This window comes from Leptosomus discolor, chromosome Z (assembly GCF_034619465.1).
Source record: "Leptosomus discolor isolate bLepDis1 chromosome Z, bLepDis1.hap2, whole genome shotgun sequence".
NCBI lineage: Eukaryota > Metazoa > Chordata > Aves > Leptosomiformes > Leptosomidae > Leptosomus > Leptosomus discolor.
In genome coordinates, this window is record NC_141419.1 from 92,889,896 (window position 1) to 92,910,561 (window position 20,666).

The 20,666-nt window shown below is 48.7% G+C and overlaps 1 protein-coding gene across 7 annotated transcripts in view; it reads right to left on the reverse strand.

The window, feature by feature from the left end:
- Window positions 1–20,666, reverse strand: part of TCF4 (transcription factor 4) — a 231,823-nt gene that overhangs the window by 79,876 nt on the left and 131,281 nt on the right. For 5 of the 7 annotated variants that reach the window (XM_086479385.1, XM_086479389.1, XM_086479387.1 and 2 more), the window contains 2 exons: window positions 10,632–10,761; window positions 10,107–10,156 (listed from right to left, as the gene is read on the reverse strand). In XM_086479385.1, coding sequence (XP_086335511.1) covers window positions 10,107–10,156; window positions 10,632–10,761 — 180 coding nt within the window. Of the gene's footprint in view, window positions 1–8,549; window positions 8,568–10,106; window positions 10,157–10,401; window positions 10,408–10,631; window positions 10,762–20,666 lie in introns of all 7 variants that reach the window. The other 2 variants (XM_086479386.1, XM_086479395.1) reach the window with 2 other exon arrangements.

Consider the following 20,666-nt stretch of genomic DNA (forward strand, 5'->3'; position numbering starts at 1 on the left):
AAAATACTCAAGTCTCTATTATTTGCCAGAAAAGCCCTTCAAGCCTTTTCTCATTTACAGCATGGGAGGGCGGCATCGGTAAAACGCCCGTCGCTGAGCCACCCGCGCCCTTCCACGCGGCCGGGGACGGGCTCTGGGTCCGGGAGGGCTCCCGGCCCCGTGGCCAACTGCGCAGCCCCGGGGCACCCGCCTGCGCCGCTGCAGAGCCAGAGACGGAACCCGCAGGCGTTGCCTCCGCGCGCCCTGGACACGCAGCGCCGACAGACGCGAGCGTGGGACGTCGCAGAGCATCGGCGCGGCTGACAGGAGCCCCCCCCGGACTTGAGAAACGGGCATTCCTGAGGCCTTTCCCGGAGAGCGGGTGACCACAGCCCTCAGCAGCTGGGTTGGGGAGAGCAAGCAGGGCAGGTCATCCTGTCCCCTTCTCCTGGAAGTGCCTGGGGGGACGAAACTTTGGGGAACACGTGTTTATGGGTCTCAAACCGCGCCGGGGCCTCTGCGGTGTCCCCTCGGCTCGGGCGCTGACTTCGACCGCTTGTTTGGCCTGTCGAAAGGCGCTGTATGCCATCGAAAATAAAATAACAATAAAGAAAACAACCAGCCATTCTAGGCCTCCTAGGTTTTGTGCCAAGAAACTATCAGGGGAGCTCTGCTATGCATTTAACAACGTTAATAGTTATTGGAGCTCTTTATGCTATTTTTTTCCTATATTTCTGCTACACTGATTTTTTTTTTTTTTTTGCTCATTTACCACTTCAGTGTAAAGGCAAAAAATACTTCAGAGCAAAAATTAATGTTCCTTTGATAAAATACAGAGACTCTGTTAACAAATGTACTCCAGCCAGAGTGCAAGCGTGTCAATCTTGACAGGGTATCTTCTACTTCCACAGATAACTTCTTCATTAACGTCCTGCTCTCCCCTCCGCACACGGCACCACTCTCCCCACCTCGACCCCATACCCAATCCATTCTGAAATGGCAGAAAAACTTAAAGCAAATGAGATCAAATAAATAAATCCCCATCCTTTCCTGAAAGCACACTGGGAAGGCCTGATTCAAGATAGGATTTAAATGCTTCTATCTTAAATGCTGAACTGTGCTAATCAGAGATCTGAAGGCGCTGCACTGCTTGTCATGAATACCATCTACAGATAATATCTGAAGAAAAGCTACAAAACCAAATTACTGCACAGAGAATTTTTTTTTTTTTTATCTTTAAATGCCTTTTCCTAACAACTATCCCCACGTTCAAACAGAAAAATTAAGTGCTGAGTTTTACACTTGAGAAACTCAGGTTAATTCTCAAGTGAAAAGAGAATTCCAGATTACATAGTACAGACTGAAGGCTGGGCATGAAATCGCCATGTGTTTTTACACTGATTCACTGAACAACATGTATTTTCTGGCCGACCCTCGCAGAGGGGGGCAAAGGGCAGCCGAGGTGGGGTGCAGGCAGCGGCCAGGGCGGCAGCAGCTCCTCCAGCTGCAGGGTCGCCGCTGGCAAAACCGCCCGTCGCTGCTCCTCCTCTTGCTCTACCGGGAACCTTCAGTAGATGCCAATAGAGGGACTGATGAAAAGTTTAAATAAAAAACGTGCATCAAGTTTAAGGGGGAAAAAAAAGACATGAGGGCCTTGGCACACGGGGCACGTTGCATCCCAAAGAACAAACCAAAGTCCCCGTGGGCAGGGTCTGCCCCTCGGGCGCCAGCACCATCCCACCGGCGGCAGAGGAATAAATGCTGCTCTGCCTGGAAAGCAATTGTAGAAGAACCGCCTTAAAAATAGTGCTGAGTATCCAGTGTGTCTCACTTCGCCCGTTCTGCAGGCACTTAGAAATCATCTGGAGTCGTTGGCCAAAACCCTCAGCCCATGAAGACGAAGTGCCTTCTGCACTACCTGCAGTACTCTGAAGAGGGAGTCTCTGCTCAAGCTAAACAAAAAACCCCACTAATCCCACACCTCTGCTACCAGCTGCTGAGAATGGGCCAGAACTATTCAGTACTGAATTATAGATTATTTTTTTTTTTTTTAGGCTAAAATAGTTAGAACATTCAGAAGCGTGTGAATTCTGCAGTAATCGTTTTACCTTTAAATATAACGCATGGCCAAGGCCTAAGAAAAATGCACATATCGGACCCTCCCTTACCAATTGCTTTTCCATGTCGAAGACATCCTGTGCAATCCATTAAAAACTAAAAACTAAGCCACTTGAATCTGCATTTTCTCTACCTTTAAACCTCTTTTAAAACACCACCACCCCGGCATTTTGTCTGCAGAATGAATTCTTAGTCCTTCAGGAGCGAGTTCAGGTACAGTTTGCAACAGACGGTCTTTTGACCGAGCACCTCACTAGCGTACAGTAGATTTTATCATTTCCTTGGTTTGACTTCATGTGCTAAAGCTGCATTTCCAAATTCAGTTATTTACTTTACAACAAAAAGCAGAGCTCTGTTATAAGTGAAAAAAAAAAAAAAAAAAAAAAAAAAAAGCAGTGTGGAGTTTAATAAGGTTCTGATTTTAGTATGGAAACTCCCAAATCACAATGCAGTATGATTCACACGGCTGGCTGGACGGGCGAGGAGGGATGCTAGCCAGGCTGCTGCCCCTGAGGCCACCAGATGAAGGGGACCTTGTCACCCCGATAAGGTGGCGAGCGCGACAGCCCTGTCACCGGCAGGAGCCCTGGGCCGCACCCGGGGAAGGGCGGCCGCTGCCCGAATCGGACAAATTACGTTGCGAGAACGTACAGGCTGCTGCGAGGCAGGGGAACGCCAAGTATCCGACTGCAAGTGTGCTGCAGGGCATCACGCAGGTCCAGCCTCACCCCTGTGGGCTCTCAGACCTCAGAAGTCACTGAATTATACTAAAATATTATGATAAAATTACAATAGCTCCTGTCATCCCCTCCTTAATCCAGCTCCTACCTCGCTCCCTCTCACTTGACCCAAGTTGTTACCCGGGTCCCAGCGAGCTGCCTCCAAGTCCTCACCCCCTTTTTACCCCGCTGTCCGTGGATGCCTATCTCCAGGACCCAGGGAGGCTTCATCCCATGTCACTGGTCCTCAAAGACCCCCAGACGAGGATCCCCCCCCCAGGAGGCACCGCACGGCCAGCCCATCTGGCAGCTGGAGCGCTCTGGCATGTCTCTGGTGGGTCACAACCCACAACCCACCGCTCAACCCCGGGAAGCTCCAAAGCACCCAGCGGGTCCAGCGTGGAGAAACATCACCAAAGACACCGGCAGCAGCAACGACGTCGGCATCCCAGGACTGTCTGATTTTCTGATACGGCAGGTGGCACAGGGAAAGACGGTGACCTTGTATTTGTTTTGGAAAACTCCCGTTTCAGTTGGATGTTTGAAGGGAAATTCAGAGGGCTGTGTTTTTTCACTTGAGGTAGGAAGCCTGCAAAGTCTGCACAAAAAAGCACAAGCAGTGCTTCCTCACCTCCCAGCGAAATTATCAAGGCTTCTCCCATGGAAATCAGAATAAAGCTGTGGAAAAACTCCAGGTGGCATCCCAGTAGTATTTCTCTTTTCTTGATTTTTGGAACCAAGCAGGTGTTTCCTTAGGACGTACAACTGAGTCATACGCTTCCTTATCTGTCTGGCTAGCAAGGTCAGAGCTGCTGCGCTTGTGAATACACACAACAGCGAGTGCAGATAGATGTCTCCAGTCTAAGAGGGGACACCTTAAACTAAGGTGAAAGAAAGAGGCTCTTGCCATTCAAACTGAGGCTCGGGAGATTTTACCTGCTGATTTGTCAATGAAATCCATTAATTTTTCAGTTCCTCTCTTCTCTTTTAACACAACTGAGATAACATTTGGCTTCTCCCACTCTTTATTCTGGCTGTGAAATCTCCCCCACAAGAACTCTCTCAGTATCTACGTTCAGAAGAACGTGTGACAGCTGTCCAGGCCGCGGCTGCAATCCCGCTCCTTGGTGCAACCCAGCTCCTACTGCCAGACCTGGTTCCTTCACCCCGAGCCCACTCGCATCTATCTGATGAAAGAAGAGCAAACCAAGAGCCACAGGCAGAGACGAAGCGCCCGGCAGAGGAGGGAGCTGAGCCCTGAGCCCCCTTCCCAAGCACGAGGTCACCCATCTTCCCCAAAGGCTCCTACAGATGCAGCTTCCAAGGAGACGGCTCAACCTGAGGAGCCATCACCTCTTACTCTTTCCTCCATTTTTAAACCTTTTCTTTATTTTAAAGCTGTTGGTTCTCCTAAAGGTGAATTCACCTCGGAAATCAGGAAGACGTGACCGTGATCGCCGGCTGCAGCCACGGCCTCTGTCGCACTGAATGGCTACGCCAGGGCCAGGCCAGGGCTGCTTTTACCGCCGTGGCTTTTGCTCTTTGCTTTTCACTCCAGCCAGGGATGGGGGATGCTCGGGGACACTCCACCTCTCCTCAAGGAGACACAAGGAAACAAGCATGAGGTGAAACACCTCCACGGGGTCCCAGCAGGGGAGCACCAGGAAAGCCGCCATCCAGGGAAGGCCGGACCTGCCGAACACCACCCCTGCTGCTGCCCCCGTGGTGGCCAGCACGCAGGGTTCAGAGGACACAGCTGGATGTCCAGCTGCGAAACAACAACCGCGACGTTGCCCGCTCAGGGTTTCCTACCAGCGGGGTGCAAGCTGGAGTGACTCCACCACCACCCTCCCGTTTCGCTAGAGACCGACAGGACCTCTTACTGGAACGAGAACCCCCCCACCCCTAAAGCACCCTACAACCAGCTCTGCGCGAGCTCTGAGCTGCGGCAGCAAAACCTGTGGTTTGTGACGGCCACCTCACTCCAGCCCACGTGGTTCCGTCGCTGAGCTCCTTTAGATGCTCCTGCAGCAGAGGAGGCAGAGCGGAGAGGCTGTTCCCACACGGCTGCTAAACTGTGGGTGCTGCTGACGTCCCCCAGCGCTAGGACGTGGGGACAACCCCGTAGCTCACACCAGCGCCTCTGACTCTGCACCAACCCGCAGAGCACGGCCGTTTTGGTCCTCCCTGGGAAGGGGCTGCGTGAAAGGCGCACGGTCGGGGACTCGAGACAGGCTGAAAGCTGCGTTCGTCAGCACAGGCTGAGCGCCTGAACGCTCCTCTCCAGGGGCAAAGCAGGACCTGGGATTTTAGTTCGGTTTAGAGCTCCCAGGTCTGCCATAAACGGCGACTGAAGAACTGCAATCATCCACTCTTCCCGCGGAGCTAAGGGAGCGGGAGGCCTCAGCGCGGTCATAAAGAGAAGAGTGTCCAAAGAGAAGGAAAACGGAAAATGGAATAACCTGGATCATAACAACTGCACTTGATAGCATGTTTACTAGATGATAATCACACTGAAAGAAAAATCACTGGCGATGGAGGAAATGCCTGAGCCGAGAAATTTATGACATCCAGACCCGCTACTGGAAAGCTTGGCCACAAAGAAGAGCAACTTGAGATGCAGAAAGCCGGCAGTCAGCCCTTGCCGGGCTCACGCACCCACCTTCATTCCCAGAGACGAAAAGCCTGCCTTGGCCACACAGGGGGCTCCAAGGTCACGTCACCACTTGTGCTCCTCCGAGCTGCTCCCGCTTCAGCCTCAGTAACCCCTCCTTCTGCTGAAGCACGCAATCCTGCTCCAAGAACGCCAAGGAAGCACTCGTACCATGCCCACACATGACTGGCATCACAAGCTCTCTGCGAAAGCTTCGCTCCTGAGCTTTCTTTCTCAGTATGTTGCTTTCTGCTACAGGTTCTACGTGTTGGAAATCAACACCTGGGCAGGCACCACTTCGCTGCTGCAGTGCCACTGTGGTGGACTTACTGAGCTCAGGATGATACAAGTTCCTGCAAAAACACGACTCAAACATGACCTCTACAGCCTAAGCTCTTCCCTCTTCGCTCACTTTTCCCCCCAAAGACTTCCCATTCCACACCCCAGTTCCTTCCCAGAAGCTCCCAGCCAGCGCAGCTTGCTCATTCCTGACACTTACTGGTCAAGATAAGAAAGGCAGAAAATGTCACATCGCTTGGCAAATGCTTAATGTAAAAGGTCAGATGTGACTAAACCGTCAGCAGCCAAAATGGATGAAGGCTTCAGGTTAAAGGTTAAAAGAACGGCAAAGCCTTCGGATGAAGTTACGGGTGAGGAGTTCATTGTACAGAGGAGACACCTGGATTGCACGATGCTAGGTGACGACAGATGCACCAAATGACTGCCCACGCCTCTCATAAAGCAGCTGTTATTGTTACTGGGTAAAGGCAGCCCCGGCCTGCAGGTCCAAACAAAGTTCATGCGCCCTTGGGTTTGGTCCCACATCAATGCCCAGGTCAAACCCCATCTGTGGCCAGGAGAACCATTCCTGCAGTGCCACCATCCGCACCAGCCTGGGGACAAAAGTTACCATGTCACAGGTTGGTAAGGCACGTGGGTGCTCAACAAGGGAAACAAGTTTTAACAGAAAAATCTCTTTTTTCCCCAATATAGCCATTCCCGTCTCTCATCTTCAGTTGGCTCAATCCAAAACACCCTGAGCCTCGTCGCACTGCTCAAGGGGGAGCAGAGCTCTCCAGGCTCTCGACTGAAGGCAGAAAACTCCAGTGTGAAATGGTCCCAGTAAAACCCCTTGCCCCAAAGAGACGATACAGAGTTTGCACTGTGCGACGGAGAGGAGCCCAGGCCGTGGTGAGGCCGCGTGTGCCCGAGGAGCAGGCAGAGCTGGGGGACCCGGACCCCACCTCCCGCCCCGCTGCCTGCAAAGGCAGATCACGCCGGGGTGTGCAGACACGTTCAGGCTACAGCACCCGACGTTAGTGAAACCGCAGAGACGGGAGAAGCTCCACAGAGGACGCCGGGAGCGCGTTGGGCAAAGCCCAGCTCCACACGCACCACGACAGAGCACCCCGAGTCCCCACCACGGCAGGGAACCGGCTGCTTTGGCGGGGGACACAGCCACCCCCCGGCTCACGTCCTCGTTCAGACCCAGCTTTTGGAGTTCAAGCTGGTTTCAGCTCAGCTCCAGGCCTGTCTCCAGTTCGTAACTGCTGTGATGAGCTGTGGCTGAGACCGGCTGCAGGGGGGTCCAGCACGGGCAGGACCCTCACAGCCCAGCCTGGGATGCACCCCCACACCCAGAGCGCCCCTGAGAGCGCCTCACCTCCCTGCTTAGGTCAAATCTTCATTGTTTTTCCAACTCTGCTTGTTTCCATCGTTTAATTTACTTTGTTTTCCAAACTCGTAGCCATTTCTTATAATAAAGGGGAGCTGATACAACATATTTATTACCATTTATCATTGAAATTTTTGTAAGACTACTTATGAATTAATCAGCAATAACTGCTTTCACAACCGCTGCTGCATTAATCTCCATATCCACTGCATAAATCACATTGAGAACAAGTTCATATACATATTTTAAGAGAAATACAGCAATATTTCCACCCTATCAACTAACTATCTTGTAATCGAGTTAGCCCATTTATAAATGCATACACTTCATTCAGCATCATAAATCCTGGCAGTTCAGTGCGACACAACCTATAACCTAAATACAATCTGACCTTTCAGAAGATATTTCTTCTGTTTGAGACACCTAGGTGCTCTTTTAAAGCAGTATTATTTCAAATGAAATGCATGATTCATGATACATGAAGACACCAAGACCCAACTACCTATCTGTGTGATCACCTGGAAAGGGCTGGATTTCCTTCGGAACCACACTGTCGTATTCACACTACTGGACTTGCACGTGAATTTACTTATTCTTGGAAGATGGAGCTGTGGGTGATTAAAATATGCAAGAATACCTTTTGGTATTTTATTTTCTAATAAACTGCACAGCTCGTGGAAATGATGTGAAGTATTTAAAGAGCATATTCTGCTTTGAGATAATTTCACTTAAAAATAAAAAGACTGTTAAAATCGCGGAGAGTATTGAGCTGTAGATGTATTTCTGTTCTGCACAACAACTTTATTCACAAAAAAAAAAAAATTAAAGGAAGCACACATTTGAGACTAATCTGCGACAAACATAAATCGCCTTTCCTTCTTCCGAGGCAAGAAGCAACCCATAAAAAACTTCAGCGGCGGTTATAAATCCCTGCACGGGGCCATTTCCAACCGAAACGGTGCCACCCCTCCCCACGCAGCAGGTACCACTTCACCGCAAGCATCTTTTGCAACACGGATGCAAAAATACCCCCGAGATGGTCACCTGCCTCCAGCGCAGTATTTTAAACGCTGAAAACCGCAGGTTCGGGGCGGTCTCTTTCTCCCCTGCGAACGCCCGAACAAAGCCCCAGCACGACCCCAGCCCGCACAAGTCGCTGCCGGCGGGTGCCGGTGCCGTCCTCCAGCGCCGTGCCTCGCAGCGTGCCGGGGGCTCTGCGGCACCGAGGGGCTCTGCGGGTCCCCGGCACGCTCGGCTCCGCGCAGCGTCACCCCCGGCTCCCTCCAGCCTTGGAAAGAGCTGGGAGGGATGGAGCACGTGAAGCTGGCAGAAAAACTATTAAAAGCTAAAGTTTCATCTAAATTAAATCCACCTCTGACTTCAAGCATAAGAGCACTCGTAAAACCTTTGGGGAGGATATTAGCTGCTGCTGTAAAGGAGTCCAATAAAAACCCAAACCAAAAAACACATAGTGAAATAAATTTAAAATACACATGTGGGGACTTATTTTTAATTAAAAAAAAATAGTGTTATTGCTTTACTGGAAACTTGCATTTGAGGATTTCCCTATTTCAACAACTTACAGAAAAGACTGCCGTTTGTGTTTGGTTAACATTATAAAGATTACAATAATCCGTGCGATTAAATTAGGATGTTCGTATGTGTTTTGCTCTTTCAGATTAAAATTTTATTATTTATGAAGTGACCAGTAATGAAACTACCGTTTAGCACAGCCACTACAGTAACTGAAGCCTTTAAAGTATGCTAGGTTGCAAACGGCAAATTTACGTGGATTTATGGTAAAAACACAAAACCCATCTGAGATTAACATGCCAATTTGTTATATATTCCGCAAGACTGATTGCCACTCGGCTCCTCCTAATAACCAGATTTAGAGATAAAACAGAGTTATCAGGTATGAAAGGGAAGCTCTCCCCTCGAGTCGTCTGTTAAGAGTTTGCAGGTATTGATATGAAAATATGTGTTATATATTTTTGAAGTTATGGCAGAGAAAAAAATAGAAAAAAAATACTAGAATAAAACGTGCTCTTTAGCCACGCTGCTCCTGATGCTGCATTTACTGAAGTGTCATCTAATTTCTTTTAAAACTGCTATTTTCTCTATATTTTAATGGATTTAAAAGTAAATTCTCTCGAAAGGTGTAATGCACCTTGGCACAGCTTGTTCAGGGAAAAAACCACAAAGGTTTTTACACAACGATGAAAAAACGAAGGCTAACAGAGGAATTATTTGGATCACGAAACAAAGGGCTTCACCGAACCACAGAGAAACACCAACTTCTGACCGCGCCATCCACCGATTTCACGATAAACACGGAAAAATGTACCCGGTGTGGCCGGACGGCATCCGTAACCCTCCGTACAAAGAGGTGGCAGGGATAGGCTTTAAAAGAGCGGGGAAAGCCCTGGGTAATTACCAGCTCTGTCATTACTGCTCGAGCAACCCACAATGCCTCTGGCAGCAGCTGGATCCCAGCGGTTGACACCTGGGCTCACCCCCAGCCAGCTCCTGCTGCAGGCACCATCGCTCAGAGACCTCCCGTGAAAACGGAGAGGTTTGCCCCGCATCCCGGGCTGGGACCCCGCGGAAACGCCTCACAAATCCTCTCCGCGCAGCTCGTCGAACCCGCCGATCCGCCAATCACCACCGGCCCGACACAGAAGCCGACCGGCACGTGGAAGGGATGCTCGCCCCGCGCAGGTCCGCGCCGCCCGCCGCAGCTCTGCTGGAAACCCCCGCGAGCAACACACGCTCGTCCCCACCGTGCGATTCATCACCTCCGAGCCGGGACGAGCGACGAGGTGTTTCCACTCTCCTTACCTTGTCCTCAGCCTCGAGCGCCAAGCGCCCCGCGAGCGCCGGAGCGGGCTCGTTTCTATCTGCCTGCAACCGAACAAAGCCACCGCGATCGCAAGCGAGCGAGCAGACAGGCGGTACTTACTGAAGATGGCAAACCTGGAGGAACTTTCCGAACTTTCTTTGTTTGTACTTCTGAAAAAAGAGAAAACAGTAGCTTCGTAAGACAGGCTTTTTTTGGGTTGGTTTTTTTCTTTCCTCTTTTGCACTCAGATTTTCTACAGCCCCAGCCCTCGCCGCCCTGCCCGCCATCTCACACCGGGCTCGCGGCAGTTTCGGCAACGCCGAGCGGATGCCGCTGCTCTTAAGCCCGACAGTAAAATGCCGGAAAATTGTTCATATTTTCATCTCGAGTGTTAGGGCCTTTGTTTTCTCCTTACAGGGATCTGGTCTGAAAAAAGGGATTTTTTAAGGCTCCTTGCATGCCCGACAAAGAGGACAGAGAGGAGCAATCAGCAACGTTAAACAAACCCCTCCGAGAGTCCCGGCCGCGGCCTCTCTGCCACTTATTGTATTGATTTCAAAGTATCGCTAAACAGGACGAAACTCCCGAGGAGTTGTTGAAATGGGGGGGGGAAAGAAAAAAAAGGTTGAAGACAAAGTCACTCACCCATAGAGGTGCTGTGGAGAGGCCTCCGCCGGGGGTTATTGCTAGAATACTGATAGTACTGGGAGCCAGGCTTAGTGGGGGAGAGCGCTCCTGGGTTGCCAATATCCATGTCACCTCCAAGGAGACTTTGCTAAAAGATTAAAAATATATACGTGTGTGCGCGTGCATGTTAAATCCGACTTTCCTCATCATTAGCTGTTTCTCATTCCTAAAAATAACACAGCAAAGAAACCTTCACAAGCAACTGAAACGCGGAGACGAGAACCTGCCAAATCTTTAAAGGAGACATTACAAAAATTTCCAGTTGAGCATCTTCACTAGGAAAACACAAAGTAATTAATTGAAAATACGGTTATTTACACTTAAAGGAGACTTATTGCCTACTTATTCAAATGCAATCAGTGTTTTAAAAACTTTTGGAGCTCTGTTAATATATTTGAAGGTAATTTAGTTACTGCACTGAAAACAAGATAGTTAAGTGCACAGATTTAACAATAATAAAACTTAAAAAGAAAAAAAAAAAAAAAAGAATCCTGCTGGTGATAGAGCGGTTGGTTCAGTGTGCATGAAACAGCTTCATTGTCTACCCCCGTGCAAGGAAAAAATCATATCTGTGAATTAAATCTATCAGATTCTGCAATATAAAAATCTGCACCGCAGGTTGTACATAGTATGTGATTAAAACGTGAAAATAACATTAGACATTATTAATATTTTTTTGCAACGCCATCAGGAAAAAAAAAGCACCTCAGCAAACCAAAAACAATTAACGCTATTGTATAGCAGCAGCGGTAGCAGCAGCAAAGGACTTTCAATATATCCATTTTACGCCTGTACCATTAACCAACAAGATGCATCCCAGCAAACGCAACATTTTCTCAGCCACGAACGGACTCTGGTTTCCATGAAACAGCAGAAAGCATGATCTGACCCACACCATAAGAGAAATTATAAATCTTTCCGAGACTATGACAGAAGAACAATTTCCTGAGTAATGTTCTATTTGCTATAAACTACGTTGAAACTTACCCATAATATATAAATCCCCTGATTATACTCTGCATTGAACACATTGTTCTTTTAATTATTCTGATACGCAATAAAACAGGTGTAGATGCTACCATTTATATTAAGAACAAATTTACCATTTAATAAAGAAATTTTAAAATTAAGTACCAAAAATCTAACTTTATCGTTACTTGTAATCAACTTTTACTGACTGAACTAATTACTGTACTTGATAAAGTACAGAATGTGTTTTCCCTAATCTAAATTCTAATCACCATGTCACTCACAACAGACTTAGTAATGCTTCACTAACACACTATTCACATGCAAAATACTCTAAATAGGCCAATTATGACTCTGCCCCTGTTCCCTGGTTAACCCGCTGAGAACTGAAAAATTTCACAAGGCAGTCACCAACTAAAACAAAGGCTCCTTGTTTTAAATTAAGACAGTCTTTTTGATTCCTAAATAGCTCAACAAAGTGGCATGTCTTCTGCTGAAAGCAGTTGGTCAAATATGACCCATGAGCTGGAAAATCAGAAATTAAAACATCCTTACTCCTTGACTATACTTCTAAAAACATTTAAAGATAACTTTTGATTCTAGAAAACTATATTCCTCTTTTTCCCAGAGAGGCGAAACGAGAACCGGCTGACGAGGGATGGACAAATGGGCTCTGACGGATTGGGGCTGCGAGCCTTCCGTGGCGTGCAGCCTCGCATCTGCCCTTCCAGACCTCTCCGAGACGTACAGATAGAGCAACGCCAGGCAGAAGGCGCTTTCTGCTAATATCTTTACGTTCAGCTAATGTCTAATATACACCTGCAGTGACTCCGCTCCTTTTAACAAACAACACCTGCACCGGCAAAAATGGTTTGCAAGTCGATTGCGTAACGGCAGAGAGCTCTGCGCAAAAACTCCCCGCCAGCCCGGGTTAGCGATTCGCGGCGAGTATCCTCCGAAAAATCCATGTAATTTTATGGAACGTCTCGGAGCGTTTCAGAACGAAGCAGCGCGAACCACAGAAATTCTCTTCAGTCATATATTTTTATCACGTATACGTTTTAACATAAAGACAGACCTGCTAAATCTGTGCATGGTTTATCCATATGTCGGGTAGTCTGAAAGACTTAGAGCCATCAGCTGTATCAGTTCCTATACCCAGCCTACTAGATTGCATTTGACTTAAAAAAAAACAACACACCCCACCATCTAAGACAGCGTTTGCAAACTATTTGAGATTAAACACGATTCACTTCAGGAGCACAAAACACACACACACAGACCCGATGTTGTTTTTGTTTTTTCATCCAAACGTCTTTCTCTATAAAAAGATGCAGAGGTTTTGACAGAAAAAAAAAAAACCAACCCCAAACCCGTATTATTCCATTAGAAGGAAACACAAGTACCAGTCCTAAAGGCTGCCCACCTCCCCTGGAGCCAGCGATCCAACACTTCTCCCTGACACCAGTTGCACCTTCCAGCGCCAGGTCGCTGCCCCTGACCCACACGATGGCCGCAGGAGCCAGGCCGGATCCGGCACGGGGTGGCAGCCGGCACCACCGGCCCGAGCCCCCCAGCCAGGGCGGCGAGGGACCCGAGGCGGGCAGACCCTCGCCCCGGTGGCCCCACGGCTCGCTGGCCCCGCCAGGCTCCCACCCCGCTGCTGGGGCACCCCCGGACCCAAGCCTTGCGTGGCAAGGTGCGCTCCTAATTAATGCTACGTATCGCGCTACCGCCAAATTAAATCCAAGTGCCGTTGTTACCAACAGCTTTTTCTACCACAAAGATATTTTTTTTAAAAATTACATCTCAAAAATTTTCACCGTAACTGTCACGGACCCACTTCTTCACTCTCTTAAAGAAAAAAACCCACAAACAAACAACCCAAAGCAGAGAAAAGCTCCCTCCTTTGTCTGCTACGGGACGGAGACATTCTCACAAGGTAAAAAAGAGGTGGCTTTCGGCGGTAAGGGGACCTCACCCAGCACTCTGGGGAGGAAAACTAAGAGAAAAATATATATGTACTTATTCCGAGGTGCTTGCAAAAGGAACAATGGGCATTTATTACTGTTCAGCCTACATGTCACACTGCTAATGGCCTGCAACAAAGAGAGAGATAAAACGTTTACAAACCACAATGCCATCGATTACGCAGCCTTTGGAGCTCGCATTTGCTCCAAATTGGATCTTAGAAACGCAATGAATTATTAGGCATCAAAGTTAATATTTACCACTAAGAAATGATGAGCTTAAAAGCCAAGTGTTAACATTTGTCAAACTCCTCGCCCGTCTTTAGCTCGGGGTTTAACGGGCATAGATGTTGTGTGTACTGGAAGGGGGTTATCGGTGGGTGCAAGCAGGACAGCAAAGGCGCTGCAAATCTTGGAGCTCATCCGTACAAATCCTGCAGGCATGTTCTTGCATTATAGCATCTACTGTACTCACAGACCCACGCAGTTTGCACTTGAGTCGCTTCATACGAAACGGCTAATAATATATTGAATTTGCCAGTTGAATGTTAAGAGTTTCGGCTAAAAACAAATCGCAGGAAGGGGAAAAAAAAAAAGCAACGGAGCAAAATCCATTTCCACACCGAGCTGTGCAGCTGTACGTTTTATCAATCGCAATGGTTTTGCCTTTCTCGTTGTTACGCACCATCCCCTCTTCTCTCCAGCCATTTGTAAAATAAGTCCCCGGCTAGTGAATCCTGCCTCCAAAACTGGAATAACTAGACAAAGAATTAAAGCTGGGTAGGGAGAAAATATGCACGTGCTATGAGAAAGTAATGTCCATATGGATGCGATATTACCCCTCCTGGAAAAAACAAATGTTGCTTCTATTGCAAACCTGAAGTTTTGCTTTTCAAATGAAAATCAAGTGAATTTCACTGAAATGTTTGCTTCAGACGTAACAGATCAGAAATACATTTACAAAAAAGGTGTTTTATTTTCCCTTTGTTACAGAACCAGGTGAGATTAGAGAATGACAGAGGGCTGCATTTTACTAATAGAACATTAATTCAGATTAAAGGAAAACGGCCTTAAAGCCTCTAATTCGAAAGCCTCTGAAAACACCGATCAGGGAAAAATACCTCAGCAAAGGCCTTTTTTTTTTTTTTCCTGACAACCTGGATTTTATTTTTTTTTTTTTTGACATCTTCACGCTACACCACGATCCGGCATCAATCCCAACATCCCGGGGATGTCGCAGGCAAGAGACAAAAAACGGGCTCAGATGAAAACAGATTAAGCTCCTCTGCTGAACGACTGCCAAGCGTTTTTGGGTCGCGCTCGGGCTGGAGCGTCCCTGCGCGCCCAGCTGCAGCCCCGCGCGGCGAACGGCCACCCCGGGACATATGTTCCCCTCGCCGAAGCGCTGCGCGGGCACGAGCGGAGGCGAACCGGCACGCGGCCGCACCCCTGCGTCCTCCCACCCCAGCATAGCGGCTTCTCCCCCTCGGTGGCGGAGGATGAGGAGCGGGGATGAAGACTGAGACCGCCAGCGGCCTCGGCGTCCGCAGGTGCCGTCAGCCAAGCGGCCGAAGGGAGCCGGGGTGGCATCGCGCCCTCGCGGGGACACCCACCTCTGGAGGGAAGGTGGCCCAGGCGGAGGTCCCCGGGGCGCCGGGGCACCCCTCGGCCAGCCCGCCCCTGCGCCGGCACGCTCAGGGGGGCCGTGGGGCAGAGCTGGGAGCCCGTCTGAACACATCTACGTATTTTATACAACTTTATCAGCCACTTGCCCAAAACGCATCATTTTAAAAGCAGCCCATCTCACGCCGATGATGAGAGTTCACGCCCTTTATCAGCAGAGAGCCCTGCTATTTTTTTCACGATGTTGCTCTGTTTCTTAAATTAAAATTCTTTATGTTTTTCAAGATCAAAGCTTGTTTGCTTGTTCTATTCACGTTTAGGCCTTCCCAGCTCTCCCTGCAAGCACGGCTGCCCTGCATTGTTCCCACCGCTCCGGCACCGACGGCTCCGTCGGCCGGGAAAGAGGTCAGGGAGGCAGCAGAACCGCGCTCCCGAGCCCCGCAGCTCCTGCTCCGCCAGGGTGCCCGCCCGTCGGGGCGCTTCTGTGCCATTGATTCTGTTTTTTTTCCAGAAAAACGAGCAGAAAGGAAGGGGTACCGCGCCCTTCCTCGGTGCTGCAAACGGGCCACGTGCTGTGCACGGACCCAACCCCGTCACTTGCGGCGCCGGACCGACAACGCTAAGCTGGGCCGGGCTCGGTGGCGGCTGGCGTCCTCCTGCCAAATACCTGCTCCTCTCCTACGGCCCCCGAACCGCTTCCATCTGACCGTGCGACACCTATTCCCTTCCAAATCTGCAAACAAAGCCACTGGAATTTGTTGAAATCACATCTGATTTCTGCTGAAACAGATGCAGAGGAGGTCATTTTTTCCTGATTTCATTTTTTTTTTTTCCTAAATACAACCAGTTCCTAACTGCAACTGTCCTGTTTTCCTCTCCGTTAGGAAAATCACAGGATACAGGATTATAGCTCATCATCCAGATTTCAGCTGCTCGTACATGCTCTATCCACAGTTCATGAATTTTCACTGAAGTCAAGTTAACTAAGTCATGCCGCACACACATCTGAATCATTTCTTGGTTATTTCCTTCTGTGATTTCAATCCTCTGTTTTTAATCAAATTATGAAACTAAATTTCCACTTATCATGTGACTATCAGGGCATCTGTTCATAATCTGTCCAATTCCTACAAATACTCCTTTCTTTGGCTTTTGGAAATTTGGCAGCTCTCGCTAAAATCTTCTGTGTCATTTACGTCCAGTATTTCTCTCTAATGCCAAGTGTAAATTGCAACCCATTGATGGCAAACACAGAGAAACAATTTCCCTGGGTCTCGCCGAGAGTGTTTTCAAGCGAAGGTGCTGGTCTTCCTTTTCTACTCAACCAACCGTAATTCCTAAAAAAGTATTTGCAGAAAAATGTTGACTTTTAGAGAACAAAAGAACTTCTCTCACAGAGATTTAATTTTTCACAGAGATTTTTTTTTTTTTTTTCCTCAGGAACACTCACGTGCATGAAGTGAGAGAAATTTTAATATGTTTACTTTATTTTCTCTATCTGATGGCAAATAACCTTTTGTTTCATTTCTTCTGCCTTCCAGGGCAGCACCTTCAGACAGCTCTGCACAGCGTTCAGCAGTTCTCTTTTGACTTTGACCTTTTCCATTAAAAAATGCTTGGAGGTATTATCAAATGATTTTTCATGTTCAACCAACCCTTGTGCATTAATGTCATCAGTGTTCGTTCTCCAGGTTTTTTTAATTTTTTCACTATCGCTTCCTCTGCATAATTTAAAATTGCTCTTTAAGTTTAAACCTTTCTGGAGTCATTTTTCCCAATTGTGCTTTCTGAGCACTGAACATAGCACCAGCACAGCAGCAGCAACTTCCAAAGATCATTTACTGGTTCCAGCAGCACCTTGTGGACACAGAGTGCTTGAACTACCGCCGAGGGTCACCCACCTCTGGCCAGAGAGGATTTAAAATTTGTTCCTGTGCTCACTGTTCTCATCTATTTCAGGTGAGCAGGAGGGGAAAAAAAAAAAAAGAAAAAAAAAACCCACATTTGCAACTTCTTACCTAATTTTTCCCACATTCACCCGTGGTGTTTGCTTGCTTCTTCCCATCCCTTCATTCACCATTAGGCATGATGACTCAGATTATTATACCGCTGCTTGATTATCACTAAAGGTTAGTTACTTGTTTGCATTAACGATCCCCATCTTTCACATTTACAGTGAACGATTTCACCAGCAATTGCACGGTCGTTGCTGTTTTTCTAAAGCTTTAGTGTAATGAAAATATTTCATTCCCCAGTATATGGGGAAAATGGCTAAAACGTGCCTAAACCGAACAAGTACAAGGCCCAAAAATTTCAAAGGGAAGAAGGGACTGTCCTCACCACTAAGGAGTTTTGTAACACACAGTTTTTGCTCAATTTACGATTTTCTGCTGTACAGCTTACGCTTCAATCCTCGGGGCTGGAAACACCTCCTGTACTGCAGCTCAACTGAAAACCCGAGTGCTCCCGCTGCTGCAAAGACCAGCAAAACACGGGGTCACACATCTTACATCTGACGTGCAACGTGCACGCGGGGACACGTACACACACACACACACGTGAACCCACGTGTCCCGCACACCTTCCTCACTTTTCCGGACACCGACAACCCCGCCAGCCCCAGCGGCACCCTGCCCACCCAGCCCCACGCCGCGGCCGCCCCCTCCGCAGCCTCCCCCGCTCCCTCCCCGGCAAAGTACCATCCGGCTCCTTTGTGCTCGCTCGGAGGCAGCGCTAAGGACATTCTCTCTGCTTTGTTATTAATCTTTCAGAGTATAGTTTTCATTTACATGCTGAAATTGAGCCAGATGATTATAGTGTTTAAAAACACAGGCTTAAATACAGGTGATACTCGTATAAATACGTCCTGGTGAGCTACAGACACAGAAAGTCCTGGTGGTGCCTGGGGAAGGGGGATGGGGCGGGGAACGTGCCGTCGCGTTCACCCTCGACGGGCCTCAGAAAACCTGTAAAAACTAACAAAGCTGCTGGGTTTGTCACTGCCCAGAAGGGCTGGCGTCTGGGGAGGGTGGCTGGGGAAGAGGAGACCGAGCGAGCAAAGGCACTTCGGTCAAAGCCCAGCGTGTCACGGTGAGAAGGTCCTCCCGTGCTCCCAACTGCGCCCACGAGAAGAGCCGGCTTCACTCGTTTCTGCAACGCCCTGCTGCTGCAGGTGGCCGAGGTGCGAGGCAATACCAGCCCCAGCATCTGCAGCGGCTGAAGCTGCTCTGCGCGGCCCCCAGCGAGGAGGATCCCCGCGCCGGGGGCTGCCGGCTGCGGCCGCGCTCCAGCCGCTGCACCCTGCTCCGCGGACGGCCCCAGCCACCGGGGCGGTCCGGACTCCACTTCGGCACCTACAGCCCCCCTCTGCACGGGGGAATAACGGGGGATTGCTGCGGGGCCCCTGGTTTGTAGCAGCGCCGTGGCGGAAAAGGAACCTCACCGAGCGGAGACGGGGAACCCCGGGGCCCTGCAGAACAGCCCGTTACGGGGAAAATTCACCCCCGAGCGACCTGCAGTCAGCAGAACATCGTGAAAACCCAGTGCCTTGGACCTCGACAGCGCTCCCAGGTCTCAGCGAACGGTGATACCGCGCGGTAACATTTAAAAGACTTTGCAACCAAGAAAATGAAGCGACCTTAGAGCAACTGTAGTTATTCATTTTGTACAAAACCACGGAGCCAGTTTGGCTTAACGCGAATATCATCGGAAGCACATTGGTAGAGACATTTTCCAGGACAGAAGATTTGGTACGGGATTAAACAGCCCCCAGTTTAGCTCAGGATAAATCCTCTGAAGTCACCGGGGGCCTTCGGGGTGTTAATGAGGGAAGAATTTGGCCCATGGACAGCAGCTGGATTTTCGGGAACTGCTGAATATAGCGAAGCATTGTCTGCAGTATTTTTACAGAGCGCCACAGTGCTGCTAGCAAACAGCCTGGCCACATCATCAGAGAGTCCAGCTGATGTACACCACCTTCCAAATTTAACAAAAAAACCCTCCGTACCTATTCCACTCAAAAATGCAAACTAAATACACATGGTAATATGCCTCAGGTATGAAGAAGTGCACAGTATCAGAACATCAATGCATGGTAAAAAAAGGGCACCATAAACACTTATGCAGGGTTGAATAATCACCAGACAAACGTGGTTTTTGTCGGTCTATACACACTGGAACTGCTTGCTAAGTTATGAAACATGTGTCCTGGTATCCCTGTTTTTCACAGTACCTCCCAGTACACAAATATCTGTATTTCCACGCAACACTGAAGTTCTGAACATCTATAAGTGCCCACTTCTTCAAACATCTCTGATCCTATACCATCTGGTAGGTATCAGCACTGCGGTCACTTATGGGGGGGGCGGGGGAGATGGATAGGAGACAGTGAGGATTAATGACATGCAGAAATGAACGCTGCGCAGAGAACGACGGTTTTGGACTATTTTTCCTGGAGAAAAATACCAAAGACGTGCTGGCAAGAGCCGCTTCGTTGGGCTCTGCTTTTTTTCAGTTCAAGTAAGCACTTCAACATGATTCAGTAAGTATGCCCTACTACCGCTTGCTTCAAAATGTTCCTCTCTGGCAAATTATTACAAACCCTAAAAAAAGACCCGTTAACCTAACAAGTCAATTATCATCCCTCTTCCCTGTGTAAGCATTTGACTACAAACAGCTTACAACAGAAATCCTGGCTCAAGTTGCCTCAGACAGGGTAAAATATCCTGACATGCCTCAGTCTTAAAAAAGGTGTTTCGTGGCTGAATTCCCACTTTTAATGATATAATTATTGTTTTTCCTTTGAATAGCAGAACACAGGAAAGGCTTACAGAAGTTCAAATGCATGGGAAACGGCATTTTTCTGAAATTATGTTAGTAATATTTTTAACCAAAGAAAAGTTAACGTAAAAACATCCGAGAGACCAAAGAAACTTCCTGTCAAAAAAACACAAACAACCAACAAACCCCATGCTAAATACTTTAAGTGCCTCAGAGGATGTTTTTTTTAAACTTCTTAGTATTCATCAGCCTGAAAGCCAAACAACGGGCCTCCCCGCTTTGTGATGGGGAAGCAAGATTTTGTAGAGGAAAAAAAAATGGGTTATCCTCAGCGTAACAAGGCCGTTTGCACGTCCTCAACTGATCCAGCGTCGTACGAGGGCGATGGCTAGCGCGGCTCCGCGTCACTCACGTTGGGAAAGGATGCTTCAAACGTCGCAGCTCACCCGTTTCGGTGAGCAAGCGCGCGCCTGCTCTGGGGTGAGGAGCAGAGAAGTGAAACCTCAGCCGCTCGTTGCAAAGGAAGCGGAGGGAAGAAGTGGGACTTGAAGCTAACGGTATGCAGGAACTGGAAATAAATCACGCCTGGGCGCCCGAGGTGCGCTGCCACCCGGCAAAGCCAAGGCGGGCGCCCAGCGGAGGAGGATCCCCC